The sequence below is a fragment of the Callionymus lyra genome, chromosome 5 (genome assembly GCF_982586985.1).
Source record: "Callionymus lyra chromosome 5, fCalLyr1.hap1.1, whole genome shotgun sequence".
Taxonomy (NCBI): domain Eukaryota; kingdom Metazoa; phylum Chordata; class Actinopteri; order Syngnathiformes; family Callionymidae; genus Callionymus; species Callionymus lyra.
The window spans coordinates 1386742-1404202 of record NC_141822.1 but is presented as its reverse complement, the minus strand read 5'-3'; the positions used below and the strand labels follow the sequence as shown (position 1 = coordinate 1404202).

General features: G+C 42.8%; 1 protein-coding gene across 1 annotated transcript; it reads right to left on the bottom strand.

Annotated features, from left to right (window-relative positions):
- Window positions 1–4468: 4468 nt before the first annotated feature.
- LOC148078980 (excitatory amino acid transporter 1-like) lies at window positions 4469–17055 on the bottom strand. The gene is made up of 9 exons (XM_087792304.1): window positions 16917–17055; window positions 16722–16859; window positions 16177–16381; window positions 14433–14475; window positions 12682–12962; window positions 9382–9615; window positions 7571–7765; window positions 7374–7508; window positions 4469–4683 (listed from the first exon to the last, which is right to left on the bottom strand). Exons 1-9 carry the CDS (start codon window positions 17053–17055, stop codon window positions 4494–4496), a joined length of 1560 nt encoding a protein of 519 aa, XP_087648430.1. The 3' UTR covers window positions 4469–4493.
- Between the last annotated feature and the right edge of the window lie 406 nt (window positions 17056–17461).

Sequence of the window (17461 nt, the reverse complement as noted above, 5' to 3'; positions counted from 1 at the left end):
GTGAGTCCAAGGAAACGACAAATCCATAGTTTCACGTGTCGTCCTGAAATAAACCTCGTACGGTTCTTGAACGACATCGTCTACTTCCTGCTCTGACTAACTCCAGACGTCAGGACCAGAGACAGGAACCCAGAGGTCCAGGTGTCGGTCACGGGTGCAGCTGCCACGTCAGCACTTTCACTTCCTGAGGAAATAAAGAAGGAACGACGTCGATGTTGAGCAAGAGTCTGTGACCTTTTCTCCAGTCAGGTCCCAGTGGAGGAGACCCGGCTGGAGAGAAGCTGGTGAAGGTCTGAAGAGAGACTGCAGCCCATAGTAGGCAGAATCCTCCTCAGAACTCAGGAGCCCAACCAGACACAGTGGTTCTCCTCGAGGCTCCAGAACTTAGAGCTGCTGGTATTTGACCCAGGATTCCCGGAGCTAGTACAGGTGGTTGAGATGTTCTGGAGCCTCTTCCAGGGCCAAGGTAGAGCTGTTAGCTCAGCTTACTTTAGATGTTGTGTCAGTCGAGGCCTAGAGAGCGAGATGTTTCTCCACCGTGTCTTCAGTCTCTTTGCATCCAAACCTTCCTGAGATGGTTCCACAGACTCGAGCCTGGACCGTGAACATGGACCAACAGTTCTGTTGGTTAAGGTAACAGTAGACGTAGAGGAGCAACTGCTTTTGGGCTTGAACTTCCCAGTTTCAAGACAAGTTCTTTTATTGACAAATACACATGTATTAAGCTTCATGCCAACCACAGAGCCCTGTTGACCCGTTGACCTGTTGACCTGTTGACCTGTTGACCTGTTGACCTGTTGACCTCCTCTTGGACATATTTCCACCCCAACACACCACAGCATAGAACACTGGCCACCACAGACTGGTAGAACATGCAGAGGAGCTTCTTGCAGATGTTAAATGATGGAAGCCTCCTCAGAAAGTACTTCTACTCTGAACCTTCTTATATACATGGTCTGTGTTGCAGGACCAGTTTACTGTCCAGACACACACCGAGGTACTTATAGTTGTCAACACCTCGTCGCCTCTGATGGACACTGTTTGTCCTGGACCTCCCGAAGTCCAAGACCAGCTCCTTGGTCTTTGAGGTGAAACTCCACCAGAGAAGAGCAGTGTTTGTAGACAATAACAGCGTCGCGGCACCAGGTGTCGCTGATGTAAACACAGAGTCCTTCACCACGTGTCGTCCCTCTTGACGAGCTCTCCACAAACACACAAACACACAAACACACAAACACACAAACACACAAACACAACACTCATGGTCTTTGAAGTGTTCCATAGTAGACGAATGTAGTCCAGTTTATTTTCCAACGAATGGACGTTCTCCAGTATGATGGTGGGGAGAGCCGGCCTCTGAGGGCCGTTAGCCTTAGATTGTTAGCCTTAGATTGTTAGCCTTAGATCGTTAGCCTTAGATCGTTAGCCTTAGATTGTTAGCCTTAGATCGTTAGCCTTAGATCGTTAGCCTTAGATCGTTAGCCTTAGATCGTTAGCCTTAGATTGTTAGCCTTAGATTGTTAGCCTTAGATCGTTAGCCTTAGATCGTTAGCCTTAGATTGTTAGCCTTAGATTGTTAGCCTTAGATCGTTAGCCTTAGATCGTTAGCCTTAGATTGTTAGCCTTAGATTGTTAGCCTTAGATCGTTAGCCTTAGATCGTTAGCCTTAGATTGTTAGCCTTAGATCGTTAGCCTTAGATCGTTAGCCTTAGATCGTTAGCCTTAGATCGTTAGCCTTAGATTGTTAGCCTTAGATTGTTAGCCTTAGATCGTTAGCCTTAGATCGTTAGCCTTAGATTGTTAGCCTTAGATTGTTAGCCTTAGATCGTTAGCCTTAGATCGTTAGCCTTAGATTGTTAGCCTTAGATTGTTAGCCTTAGATCGTTAGCCTTAGATTGTTAGCCATAGATCGTTAGCCTTAGATCGTTAGCCTTAGATTGTTAGACTTAGATTGTTAGCCTTAGATCGTTAGCCTTAGATCGTTAGCCTTAGATTGTTAGCCTTAGATTGTTAGCCTTAGATCGTTAGCCTTAGATCGTTAGCCTTAGATCGTTAGCCTTAGATTGTTAGCCTTAGATTGTTAGCCTTAGATCGTTAGCCTTAGATCGTTAGCCTTAGATTGTTAGCCTTAGATTGTTAGCCTTAGATCGTTAGCCTTAGATCGTTAGCCTTAGATTGTTAGCCTTAGATTGTTAGCCTTAGATCGTTAGCCTTAGATTGTTAGCCATAGATCGTTAGCCTTAGATCGTTAGCCTTAGATTGTTAGCCTTAGATCGTTAGCCTTAGATTGTTAGCCTTAGATTGTTAGCCTTAGATCGTTAGCCTTAGATCGTTAGCCTTAGATCGTTAGCCTTAGATTGTTAGCCTTAGATTGTTAGCCTTAGATCGTTAGCCTTAGATTGTTAGCCTTAGATCGTTAGCCTTAGATCGTTAGCCTTAGATTGTTAGCCTTAGATCGTTAGCCTTAGATTGTTAGCCTTAAATTGTTAGCCTTAGATCGTTAGACTTAGATCGTTAGACTTAGATCGTTAGCCTTAGATCGTTAGACTTAGATCGTTAGACTTAGATTGTTAGCCTTAGATTGTTAGCCTTAGATCGTTAGACTTAGATCGCTAGACTTAGATTGTTAGCCTTAGATTGTTAGCCTTAGATCGTTAGACTTAGATTGTTAGCCTTAGATTGTTAGCCTTAGATCGTTAGACTTAGATCATTAGCCTTAGATCGTTAGCCTTAGATCGTTAGCCTTAGATCGTTAGACTTAGATTGTTAGCCTTAGATTGTTAGACTTAGATTGTTAGCCTTAGATTGTTAGCCTTAGATCGTTAGCCTTAGATTGTTAGCCTTAGATTGTTAGCCTTAGATCGTTAGCCTTAGATTGTTAGCCATAGATCGTTAGCCTTAGATCGTTAGCCTTAGATTGTTAGCCTTAGATTGTTAGCCTTAGATCGTTAGCCTTAGATCGTTAGCCTTAGATCGTTAGCCTTAGATTGTTAGCCTTAGATTGTTAGCCTTAGATCGTTAGCCTTAGATTGTTAGCCTTAGATCGTTAGCCTTAGATCGTTAGCCTTAGATCGTTAGCCTTAGATCGTTAGCCTTAGATTGTTAGCCTTAGATCGTTAGCCTTAGATTGTTAGCCTTAAATTGTTAGCCTTAGATTGTTAGACTTAGATCGTTAGACTTAGATCGTTAGCCTTAGATCGTTAGACTTAGATTGTTAGCCTTAGATTGTTAGCCTTAGATCTTTAGACTTAGATCGTTAGCCTTAGATTGTTAGCCTTAGATTGTTAGCCTTAGATCGTTAGCCTTAGATCGTTAGCCTTAGATTGTTAGCCTTAGATCGTTAGCCTTAGATCGTTAGCCTTAGATTGTTAGCCTTAGATCGTTAGACTTAGATTGTTAGCCTTAGATCGTTAGCCTTAGATCGTTAGCCTTAGATCGTTAGACTTAGATTGTTAGACTTAGATCGTTAGACTTAGATCGTTAGACTTAGATCGTTAGACTTAGATCGTTAGCCTTAGATTGTTAGCCTTAGATCGTTAGACTTAGATCGTTAGACTTAGATTGTTAGCCTTAGATTGTTAGCCTTAGATCGTTAGCCTTAGATTGTTAGCCTTAGATCGTTAGACTTAGATCGTTAGCCTTAGATCGTTAGCCTTAGATCGTTAGCCTTAGATCGTTAGCCCGGATACCTCCATGCTTCCCCCTCTTCTGCTTCCTTACACACCGTTTGTGACGCTCCCACTGAGTGTGGTTTGTAGTTGGTAAGGTTGCAGAGAAGCAGACTCGTGGAGTAGACCAGTAGACCACAGAAGATCTTCCGACATGTTGAGGTCCGTTGCTATGGTTCCACTGACCCGAGCAGAAACTGACGGGAGTATGAGCGCCTTGACATCAAAACATTGATCTGACGACAGAGAGAGAAGCTGCTGTTGTTCACGCGCCGCCATCTTATGTGTTTCCTCCTCGTGGTTGAGGTCCATGGTCCAGAAGAACCTCTTTTAGATGTGCCAGGAGGTGGTGAGTCATTGATCCTCCTCAGTGATCCTGGATCGACCAACAGTCGAGCTCTAGAGGGCCATTCTTAAAACATGGGTTATGTTAAGGTAACCTGGGTTTTCGTGAGCAGGTGACCTGGACCAGGTGACCTGGACCAGGTGATTCAGGAGCACCAGAGGAAGTTGACGGGACAGAAACACAGGGATTGAGCTTCACATGGAAACAGGAAGTGAGACATGAGGTCAGGAAATCGACAGGAAGTGACGGAAGAGCTTGAACTTCCATCTTCTCCAGAAAAGAATGGGATAAAGTTTGGCTTTTAAAACTTTATTGAATATATTTCAACATGAGTCGTCAGAGGAACCGACTGAACAATCAATTCTACTCAAAATAACAAATGAAACAAAGATTTTTTTCCACAAATTCACAGAAGCTTCATCAAAACATTACTTGTTAAACCGTTTGACGTCAATCCAGTTCCTCTTCACACGACGGCGTCACATGCTGGACTCGCGCTTGTCGTTGTCGAACTCCTGCGAGATGAGCTTGTAGGGCTTCTTCCTCTCCTCCAGCACAGAGTTGCCCATCTCCACGTCGGTGCTGCGCAGCTCGTGGCGAGACAGGAACTCCACGATCCCGGCGCCGATGGAGTCTCCGAGCACGTTGGTGGTCGTGCGCAGACGGTCCCTGTCAATCAAACACCAGAGCCCGGGTGACTCGCTGACCCGAGGGGTCGAGGTGGACCACCTTGTCAGGGTGGGTGTGGATGCAGTGGTCCTGGTGAAGATGATTTGGATGGAGGAGGTCTGAGATGATCAGTGACGTCTCTTCTCTGCTACAGAAGCAGGAAGACTTTGCTTCTGCTTCACTGTTTACTTCGACTTTTTTCCTCTGTTGGTAGTTTTTGGGTCTGAGTTCTCGTCCAACTGTCAGTCACTGTTGAAGTTGATGATCGTCTGACGCTTCACTGTGACGAGTGTGTACAGTTTGATCAGAAAATAGAATTATTAAATGTATCTTTTCAAACCTTTTAATCATTATATTACATTAAAGTATTGTTTTCTTTTGAGTTTATCTTTTTTTACATAAAGTCATTCAATCTGTTTATAGAAATACATTGTTATCGTCTACAAACACTCTTCATCTCTGGAGTTCATGATTATTAAATGCAGGTCTTTCTACCTGCGATGTCATGGAGGAGACGGTCTTCAGAACCAGCAGGTTTAAGGTCAAAGGTTAAAGGTCAGGAGACTCCCTGTCCTGCCATCACTCTCACCTTGAACTACCTGAGCCTTTGTTTTTTGTTCTGTTTATGAGTTGATTATTTAAGTATTGTTTATTATTTATTTAATTTTCTTGATTATATTTATTTTCTTAAACGTCTTATTTAATGTCCTTTCATTGTTTACTTCATGTTTTGCATCAGATGTATTTTTCAACTAATCAATAAAACAATTTAAGTTTCAACAAACGTTAAATTCCTTCAATATCCTGAAGAGTCTGATAAATAAACATCAACTTAAAAAGTCAAACGTCTGAATCGTCTTCAGCTTCTTCACTAACATCACTAACTAACTCACTCACTTATTAACTAACTCACTCACTCACTAACTAACTCACTCACTTATTAACTAACTCACTCACTCACTAACGAACTCACTCACTTATTAACTAACTCACTCACTCACTAACAAACTCACTCACTTATTAACTAACTCACTCACTCACTAACGAACTCACTCACTTATTAACTAACTCACTCACTCACTAACTAACTCACTCACTTATTAACTAACTCACTCACTTATTAACTAACTCACTCACTCACTAACGAACTCACTCACTTATTAACTAACACACTTATTAACTAACTCACTCACTCACTAACGAACTCACTCACTTATTAACTAGCTCACTCACTCACTAACTAACTCACTCACTTATTAACTAACTCACTCACTCACTTACGAACTCACTCACTTATTAACTAACTCACTCACTCACTAACGAACTCACTCACTTATTAACTAGCTCACTCACTCACTAACTAACTCACTCACTTATTAACTAACTCACTCACTCACTAACGAACTCACTCACTTATTAACTAACTCACTCACTCACTTATTAACTAACTCACTCACTCACTAACTAACTCACTCACTTATTAACTAACTCACTCACTCACTAACGAACTCACTCACTTATTAACTAACTCACTCGCTCACTAACGAACTCACTCACTTATAAACTAACTCACTCACTCACTAACTAACTCACTCACTTATTAACTAACTCACTCACTCACTAACAAACTCACTCACTTATTAACTAACTCACTCACTCACTAACGAACTCACTCACTTATTAACTAACTCACTCACTCACTAACTAACTCACTCACTTATTAACTAACTCACTCACTCACTAACGAACTCACTCACTTATTAACTAACTCACTCACTCACTCACTAACAAACTCACTCACTTATTAACTAACTCACTCACTCACTAACTAACTCACTCACTTATTAACTAACTCACTCACTCACTAACAAACTCACTCACTTATTAACTAACTCACTCACTCACTAACGAACTCACTCACTTATTAACTAACTCACTCACTCACTAACTAACTCACTCACTTATTAACTAACTCACTCACTCACTAACGAACTCACTCACTTATTAACTAACTCACTCACTCACTCACTAACGAACTCACTCACTTATTAACTAACTCACTCACTCACTAACTAACTCACTCACTTATTAACTAACTCACTCACTCACTCACTAACGAACTCACTCACTTATTAACTAACTCACTCACTCACTAACGAACTCACTCACTTATTAACTAACTCACTCACTCACTAACGAACTCACTCACTTATTAACTAACTCACTCATTCACTAACTAACTCACTCACTTATTAACTAACTCACTCATTCACTAACTAACTCACTCACTTATTAACTAACTCACTCACTCACTAACTAACTCACTCACTTATTAACTAACTCACTCACTCACTAACAAACTCACTCACTTAGTAACTAACTCACTCACTCACTAACTCACTCACTAACGAACTCACTCACTTATTAACCCAGTTATGCTGCGACGGATCGACTCATTAATTTGAAAAACCTAATTATGTTTCTATGTTGGACTCGCGGCAGAAAATATTCAACAGAATGGAGGATTTGGAACGAGACTCCGGGGACGACAAGTGTGTCAGCAGAGCAGCCGTGTGTGACCTTGATGTTTGACCCTGATGTGTGACCCTGATGTTTGACCCTGATGTGTGACCCTGATGTTTGACCCCGATCTACACCCTGATGTGTGACCTTGATGGTGGGACACTCACAGGAACCAGTCCACAGCGATGATGAGGGTGATGTCATCAGTGGGGAGTCCCACCGAGGTCAGCACGATCACCATGGTAACCAGACCCGCCTGAGGGATGCCGGCGGCGCCGATGCTGGCGGCGGTCGCTGTGATGCTGGACGAGGCAGACGAGCGTCAGGAACAACGGTCTTCATGCTGGAGCAACATTCTTCTGACCTGATGGTGATGATCTGACCGAAGTTCATGTCCATGTTGTTGACCTGGGCGATGAAGATGGCGGCCAGAGCCTCGTAGAGCGCCGTGCCGTCCATGTTGATGGTGGCGCCGACGGGCAGCACGAACCTGGTGATGCGCTTGTCGATCTTGTTGTTCTCCTCCAGACACTTGAAGGTCACCGGCAGAGTAGCCGAGCTGAGACAGAAGTACAAACTTACTGAGTCTCACTACTTTTTTAACTGTGTATTGATGTGTTGTTCGAGTACTTTGTGAGCCTGGTCTAGAAACATCTTTGCAAATATAAAGTACTTACTATTATTCAAGGAATTTTCCTTTACTCTGTTCCTAATATTATTAATGCTGTTACTACTAATACTAAGTAATACTAAGAATACTTTCATACTTACACCCATACTGCTATTAATAATACTAATAATAAAACCAAGTTTAATACTAATACTTTTTTAATACAAAGTCTAACACATGTAATATCACTAATAATATTACTTATGCTAACAGTAACTCTAATACTAATATAGATACTAATACTAACATTAAAAGAAACACTAATACTAATACTAATACTAACATTAATAGGAACACTTATACTAATACTAACATTAAAAGAAACACTAATACTAATACTAACATTAATAGGAACACTTATACTAATATTAATAGGAACACTAATACTAATATTAATAGGAACACTAATACTAATACTAATAGGAACACTAATACTAATATTAATAGGAACACTAATACTAATACTAACATTAAAAAGAACACTAATACTAATACTAACATTAAAAAGAACACTAATACTAATACTAACATTAATTTGAACACTAATACTTAGACTAACATTTATAGGAACACTAATACTAATACTTGTACTAATACTAATACTAATACTAATACTAATACTAATACTAATGCTAATACAAATACTAACATTAAAAGGAACACTAATACTAATACTAACATTCATTTGAACACTAATACTAATACTTGTACTAATACTAATACTAATACTAATACTACCACTAATACTACCACTAATACTAATAGGAACACTAATACTAATATTAATAGGAACACTAATACTAATACTAATAGGAACACTAATACTAATATTAATAGGAACACTAATACTAATATTAATAGGAACACTAATACTAATACTAATAGGAACACTAATACTAATATTAATAGGAACACTAATACTAATACTAATAGGAACACTAATACTAATACTAATAGGAACACTAATACTAATACTAATAGGAACACTAATACTAATATTAATAGGAACACTAATACTAATATTAATAGGAACACTAATACTAATACTAATAGGAACACTAATACTAATATTAATAGGAACACTAATACTAATACTAATAGGAACACTAATACTAATACTAATACTAATAGGAACACTAATACTAATACTAATAGGAACACTAATACTAATATTAATAGGAACACTAATACTAATATTAATAGGAACACTAATACTAATATTAATAGGAACACTAATACTAATATTAATAGGAACACTAATACTAATATTAATAGGAACACTAATACTAATACTAATACTAATAGGAACACTAATACTAATAGGACATATTAATAAGGTGTTTCTATGAAGTACTGAGACTTTTAACCACAATATAAAACCACAGAGTCAACAACAGTTTTGATCTTCTCTAGTACAGTAGTTACACTGCAGTTACACTGTCACGACACCAGGTGTCACCAAAGATGTCTAGACCTTCGCGTCACACCTTTGAAGGGAGACCCACCTGGAGGAGGTCCCCAGGGCCGTGATGAGGGCCTGCAGGAGACCCGCGATGAAGACGAAGGGGTTCTGACGGGTGATGAGGAAGTAGAGCGACGGGAGGATGAGGACGCCGTGGATGGTCAGACCGATGATCACCGTGATGGTGTACATGCCCAGCTGACCCCCCATCTGAGTCAGGTCGTCCATCTCCACGATCTTACCTGCGATCAGGAACAAGATGCCGACCGGAGCGTACCTGGGAGAAGAGATGAGGTTAGATTAGCTTAGATTAGGTTAGATTAGATTAGAATAGGTTAGATTAGAATAGGTTAGATTAGATTAGATTAGATTAGGTTAGGTTAGGTTAGGTTAGGTTAGGTTAGATTAGATTAGATTAGATTAGATTAGGTTAGATTAGATTAGATTAGAATAGATTAGATTAGAATAGGTTAGATTAGATTAGAATAGATTAGATTAGAATAGGTTAGATTAGATTAGAATAGGTTAGATTAGAATAGGTTAGATTAGATTAGAATAGGTTAGATTAGATTAGATTAGATTAGATTAGAATAGATTAGATTAGAATAGGTTAGATTAGATTAGATTAGATTAGAATAGATTAGATTAGATTAGATTAGAATAGAATAGATTAGATTAGATTAGATTAGACTAGATTAGATTAGATTAGATTAGATTAGGTTAGATTAGATTAGGTTAGATTAGATTAGAATAGGTTAGATTAGTATAGGTTAGATTAGGTTCGATTAGATTTGATTAGATTAGATGAGATTAGATTAGATTAGAAACTTTATTAATGATGGTCCTCACCACATGATGATGATGATGATGGTGATGATGATGTTGACGGAGATGATGATGATGAAGATCTCACCACATGATGATGAAGAAGATAAAGATCTCACCACATGATGATGATGATGGTGATGATGAAGATCTCCCCACATGATGATGATGATGAAGAAGATAAAGATCTCACCACATGATGATGATGATGATGTTGATGGAGATGATGAAGATGAAGATCTCACCACATGATGATGATGATGAAGATGAAGATAAAGATCTCACCACATGATGATGATGATGAAGATGAAGATAAAGATCTCACCACATGATGAGGATGATGATGATGATGAGGATGAAGATCTCACCACATGATGATGATGATGAAGATGAAGATAAAGATCTCACCACATGATGATGATGATGAAGAAGATAAAGATCTCACCACATGATGATGATGATGATGTTGATGAAGATGATGAAGATGAAGATCTCACCACATGATGATGATGATGAAGATGAAGATAAAGATCTCACCACATGATGATGATGATGAAGATGAAGATAAAGATCTCACCACATGATGAGGATGATGATGATGATGAGGATGAAGATCTCACCACATGATAAAGATGAAGATGATGATGATAAAGATCTCACCACATGATGATGATAATGAAGAAGATAAAGATCTCACCACATGATGATGATGATGATGATGATGATGATGATGATGTTGATGGAGATGATGAAGATGAAGATCTCACCACATGATGATGATGATGAAGATGAAGATAAAGATCTCACCACATGATGATGATGATGAAGATGAAGATAAAGATCTCACCACATGATGAGGATGATGATGATGATGAGGATGAAGATCTCACCACATGATAAAGATGAAGATGATGATGATAAAGATCTCACCACATGATGATGATAATGAAGAAGATAAAGATCTCACCACATGATGATGATGATGATGATGATGATGATGATGATGTTGATGGAGATGATGAAGATGAAGATCTCACCACATGATGATGATGATGAAGATAAAGATCTCACCACATGATGAGGATGATGATGATGATGATGATGAAGATCTCACCACATGATAAAGATGAAGATGATGATGATAAAGATCTCACCACTGTCATGAGTCTACATGTTCCTCCTTGTGTTTCCGGTTTTATTGTGAAACTCCCTTCTGTGTCTGTGCTAGTCTAACCTGGATAGTAGTGGTTCCAGCCGTGTCTTGTTAGTCCCGCCCCCAGCTGCTGCTGATTGGTCCCCTGTGTTCTTAAGCCTCACTCTCTGCCGTCCTTGTCTTGTTGTCACCTTTTCCCAGTAACCAGAGTCCTGCCGTTGAGTATTCCTGCTTCCTACCCTGTCTCCTTACCTTGTCCCGACCAAGACTCCATTCCTGTCTCTGGAAGATCTCACCACATGATAAAGATGAAGATGATGAAGATGAAGATGATGAAGATCTCACCACATGATAAAGATGATGATGATGAAGATGAAGATCTCACCAAATGATAAAGAAGATGATGATGAAGATGAAGATCTCACCACATGATAAAGATGATGATGATGAAGATGAAGATCTCACCACATGATGAATATGATGAAGATGAAGATCTCACCGCATGATAAAGATAAAGTTGAAGATGATGAAGATGAAGATGAAGATGAAGATGATGAAGATGAAGATGAAGATGAAGATGAAGATGAAGATGAAGATGATGAAGATGAAGATAAAGATCTCACCACATGATGATGATGATGATGATGATGAAGATCTCACCACATGATGAAGATGATGATGATGAAGATTTCACCACTGTCATGAGTTTACATGAGATGAAGATGAAGATCTCACCACATGATAAAGATGATGATGATGATGATGAAGATAAAGATAAAGATCTCACCACATGATAAAGCTGAAGATGATGAAGATCTCACCACATGAAGATGAAGATGAAGATGAAGATGAAGATAATAAAGATGAAGATCTCACCACATGATAAAGATAAAGATGAAGATGATGAAGATCTCACCACATGATAAAGATGAAGATGATGAATTTGAAGATCTCACCACATGATAAAGATGATGATGATGAAGATGAAGATCTCACCACATGAAAAAGAAGATGATGATGAAGATGAAGATCTCACCACATGATAAAGATGATGATGATGAAGATGAAGATCTCACCACATGATAAAGATGATGATGATGAAGATGAAGATCTCACCACATGATAAAGATGATGGTGATGATGATGAAGATCTCACCACATGATAAAGATGATGATGATGAAGATGAAGATCTCACCACATGATAAAGATGATGGTGATGATGATGAAGATCTCACCACATGATAAAGATGATGATGATGAAGATGAAGATCTCACCACATGATAAAGATGATGGTGATGATGATGAAGATCTCACCACATGATAAAGATGATGATGATGAAGATGAAGATGATGAAGATCTCACCACATAATAATGGCCACCAGGCGCATGATGGCTTCGTTGAGACTGTCAAAGAAGTCTCTGAGGACTTGACCTTCCTCCTTCATGTTCCCGATGATCAGACCCAGACACATGGAGAAGACCACCAGCCCCAGAGCGTTGACCCCGTACACCTGCCCAGGTACTGGTATCACCTCCTCCCGCACCACCTCCATCACCTCCTGGGTGCCGTTGGTGGAGTTGAAGAAGGTCTCGTTGACCGTCAGCCTCACGTGGACGGCCCTCTTACCATACTTTGTTTTGAACTGAAACAATCAGGAGTCAACACAACATCTTACACTGACGACAATGACACACTCTCACGCTCTCACTCTCAAGCTCTCACACTCTCACTCTCACGCTCTCACACTCTCACTCTCACACTCTCACACTCTCACACCCTCACACTCTTACACCCTCACACTCTTACACTCTCACGCTCTCACTCTCAAGCTCTCACACTCTCACTCTCACGCTCTCACTCTCACACTCTCACACTCTTACACTCTTACACTCTTACACTCTCACACTCTCACACCCTCACACTCTCACACTCTCACACTCTCACACCCTCACACTCTTACACTCTCACGCTCTCACTCTCAAGCTCTCACACTCTCACTCTCACGCTCTCACGCTCTCACTCTCACACTCTCACACTCTTACACTCTTACACTCTTACACTCTCACACTCTCACACCCTCACACTCTCACACTCTCACACTCTCACTCTCACGCTCTCACTCTCTCACACTCTCACTCTCACGCTCTCACTCTCACACTCTCACACTCTTACACTCTTACACTCTCACACTCTCACACCCTCACGCTCTCACACTCTCACACTCTCACTCTCACGCTCTCACTCTCACACTCTCACACTCTCACACTCTCACTCTCACGCTCTCACTCTCACACTCTCACTCTCTCACACTCTCACTCTCACGCTCTCACTCTCACACTCTTACACTCTTACACTCTTACACTCTCACACTCTCACACCCTCACACTCTCACACTCTCACACCCTCACACTCTTACACTCTCACGCTCTCACTCTCAAGCTCTCACACTCTCACTCTCACGCTCTCACTCTCACACTCTCACACTCTTACACTCTTACACTCTTACACTCTCACACTCTCACACCCTCACACTCTCACACTCTCACACTCTCACTCTCACGCTCTCACGCTCTCACTCTCTCACACTCTCACTCTCACGCTCTCACTCTCACACTCTTACACTCTCACATTCTTACACTCTTACACTCTCACACTCTCACACCCTCACGCTCTCACACTCTCACGCTCTCACACTCTCACGCTCTCACTCTCACACTCTCACGCTCTCACTCTCACACTCTCACACTCTTAAACTCTCACTCTCTCACACTTTCACGCTCTCACACTTTCACGCTCTCACACCCTCACACTCTTAAACTCTTAAACTCTCACACTCTCACACTTTCACGCTTTCACACCCTCACACTCTTAAACTCTTAAACTCTCACACTCTCACACTTTCACGCTCTCACACCCTCACACTCTTAAACTCTTAAACTCTCACACTCTCACACTTTCACGCTTTCACACCCTCACACTCTTAAACTCTTAAACTCTTAAACTCTCTCACCCTCACACTCTCACACTCTCACTCTCACACTGGCACTCTCAGATTAGATTACATTACATTAGATGATCATATTATTAGATGATGATCAGTCATGTGACTCACCTGTTGAGTACACGCCTGCACCAGGTTCGGAGGAAACATGTTCCTGGAACGACAAAGAGCAGTTAACCATTCAGTCGTGAGTCGTGACCCGTGAGTCGTGACCCGTGAGTCGTGAGTCGTGAGTCGTGACCCGTGAGTCGTGAGCCGTGAGTCGTGACCCGTGAGTCGTGAGTCGTGAGTCGTGAGTCGTGAGTCGTGAGTCGTGAGTCGTGAGTCGTGAGTCGTGACCCGTGAGTCGTGACCCGTGAGTCGTGAGTCGTGAGTCGTGAGTCATGAGTCGTGAGTCGTGACCCGTGAGTCGTGACCCGTGAGCCGTGAGCCGTGACCCGTGAGTCGTGAGCCGTGAGTCGTGACCCGTGAGTCGTGAGCCGTGAGTCGTGAGCCGTGAGTCGTGACCCGTGAGTCGTGAGTCGTGAGCCGTGAGTCGTGACCCGTGAGTCGTGACCCGTGAGTCGTGAGCCGTGAGTCGTGAGCCGTGAGCCGTGACCCGTGAGTCGTGAGTCGTGAGTCGTGAGCCGTGAGCCGTGAGTCGTGAGTCGTGACCCGTGAGTCGTGACCCGTGAGTCGTGAGCCGTGAGTCGTGAGCCGTGAGCCGTGAGTCGTGAGTCGTGACCCGTGAGTCGTGACCCGTGAGTCGTGACCCGTGAGTCGTGACCCGTGAGTCGTGAGTCGTGAGCCGTGAGTCGTGAGTCGTGAGTCGTGAGCCGTGAGTCGTGAGCCGTGACCTGTGAGTCGTGACCCGTGAGTCGTGACCCGTGAGTCGTGACCCGTGAGTCGTGAGTCGTGAGCCGTGAGTCGTGAGTCGTGAGTCGTGAGTCGTGACCCGTGAGTCGTGAGCCGTGAGTCGTGACCCGTGAGTCGTGACCCGTGAGTCGTGAGTCGTGAGTCGTGAGTCGTGAGTCGTGAGCCGTGAGTCGTGAGCCGTGAGCCGGGAGTCGTGACCCGTGAGTCGTGAGTCGTGAGTCGTGAGTCGTGAGTCGTGAGTCGTGAGTCGTGAGTCGTGAGTCGTGACCCGTGAGTCGTGAGCCGTGAGTCGTGACCCGTGAGTCGTGACCCGTGAGTCGTGAGTCGTGAGCCGTGAGTCGTGAGTCGTGAGTCGTGAGTCGTGAGCCGTGAGTCGTGAGCCGTGAGCCGGGAGTCGTGACCCGTGAGTCGTGAGCCGTGAGTCGTGAGCCGTGAGTCGTGAGCCGTGAGTCGTGAGCCGTGAGTCGTGAGTCGTGAGCCGTGAGTCGTGAGTCGTGAGTCGTGAGTCGTGACCCGTGAGTCGTGAGCCGTGAGTCGTGAGTCGTGAGTCGTGAGTCGTGAGTCGTGAGCCGTGAGTCGTGAGTCGTGAGTCGTGAGTCGTGACCCGTGAGTCGTGAGCCGTGAGTCGTGAGCCGTGAGTCGTGAGTCGTGAGCCGTGAGTCGTGAGTCGTGAGTCGTGAGTCGTGACCCGTGAGTCGTGAGCCGTGAGTCGTGACCCGGGAGTCATGGGTCGTGAGTCGTGACCCGTGAGTCGTGACCCGTGAGCCGTGAGTCGTGACCCGTGAGTCGTGACCCGTGAGTCGTGAGTCGTGAGCCGTGAGTCGTGAGTCGTGAGTCGTGAGCCGTGAGTCGTGAGCCGTGAGCCGGGAGTCGTGACCCGTGAGTCGTGAGTCGTGAGTCGTGAGCCGTGAGTCGTGAGCCGTGAGTCGTGAGTCGTGAGCCGTGAGTCGTGACCCGTGAGTCGTGAGCCGTGAGTCGTGAGTCGTGACCCGTGAGTCACCTGATCAGGTCCAGGAAGGCGTCTGCAGGTCTGACTTCCTCGATGGTTTGTTGTTTCCCGAACTCGTCCTTGGATCCTCGTCCAGGATGGATGATCAGAACCACCAAGATGCCCACGAAGACGGCGATGAAGGTCGTGGTCATGTAGTAGATCACGGCTCGGATCCCCATCTTTCCTGAAGCTTTGCTGTCCAGAGCCGCCATCCCTGCAGACGCCTGTTAGCTTCACTGACTCGTTCACTCAGAAGTTACATCTTCAACCAAACATTGACGTCTTTGTTTGACCTTCAATAAAACATCGTCTCTGTTTAGTTTCATTCTAAGTTCATCTTATAATTAAATCTTTTGTAACTTAAACTTCCTTGTTAGCAGCATTAGCATTTAAGCTAACTCGCTTTTAGCCTCACTGTGGTTTAAAAAAACAAGTTTTCAAGATTGTTTTTACAGTTTCTATATCAACATGAATAACAATATAAATACACAAACTGTTAGTTCCATACAAGTTCAGCCACTGACCGCTGCGGGGCCACGTGCACGCAGGTGTACCTGTAATGAGGCTGGAGACCAGCAGGGGGAGCACCAGCATCTGCAGCATCCGCATCAACAGCTCTCCAGGGAAGGAGAAGTATTTGACCTCTCGATAGGTCATCTTGTAGGGGCGCAGAGCGAACCCCAGGATGACCCCTGTGAACCACAGGTTAATATTCTCACACGCACACACACTCCACCTGTGATACTGACCCACAACCACCGCACAAACGGTGAACAACACAAAAGCGTTTTTCTTGAAGAAAACTTGAACGTCTTCCTTCGAGATTTCTTCGACTTTTCTCTTCGCCTTCATGGTGCGAATGTGGATGATTTCTGTGAGGCGCTGCATCCTACACAACAACACAACAACAACACAACAACAACACAACAACACAACTGTTAACAATATGAATGACTTCTCTGAGGCGCTGCATCCTACACAACAACACAACAACAACACAACTGTTAACAATATGAATGACTTCTCTGAGGCGCTGCATCCTACACAACAACACAACAACAACACAACTGTTAACAATATGAATGACTTCTCTGAGGCGCTGCATCCTACACAACAACACAACAACAACACAACAACACAACTGTTAACAATATGAATGACTTCTCTGAGGCGCTGCATCCTACACAACAACACAACAACAACACAACAACACAACTGTTAACAATATGAATGACTTCTCTGAGGCGCTGCATCCTACACAACAACACAACAACAACACAACTGTTAACAATAT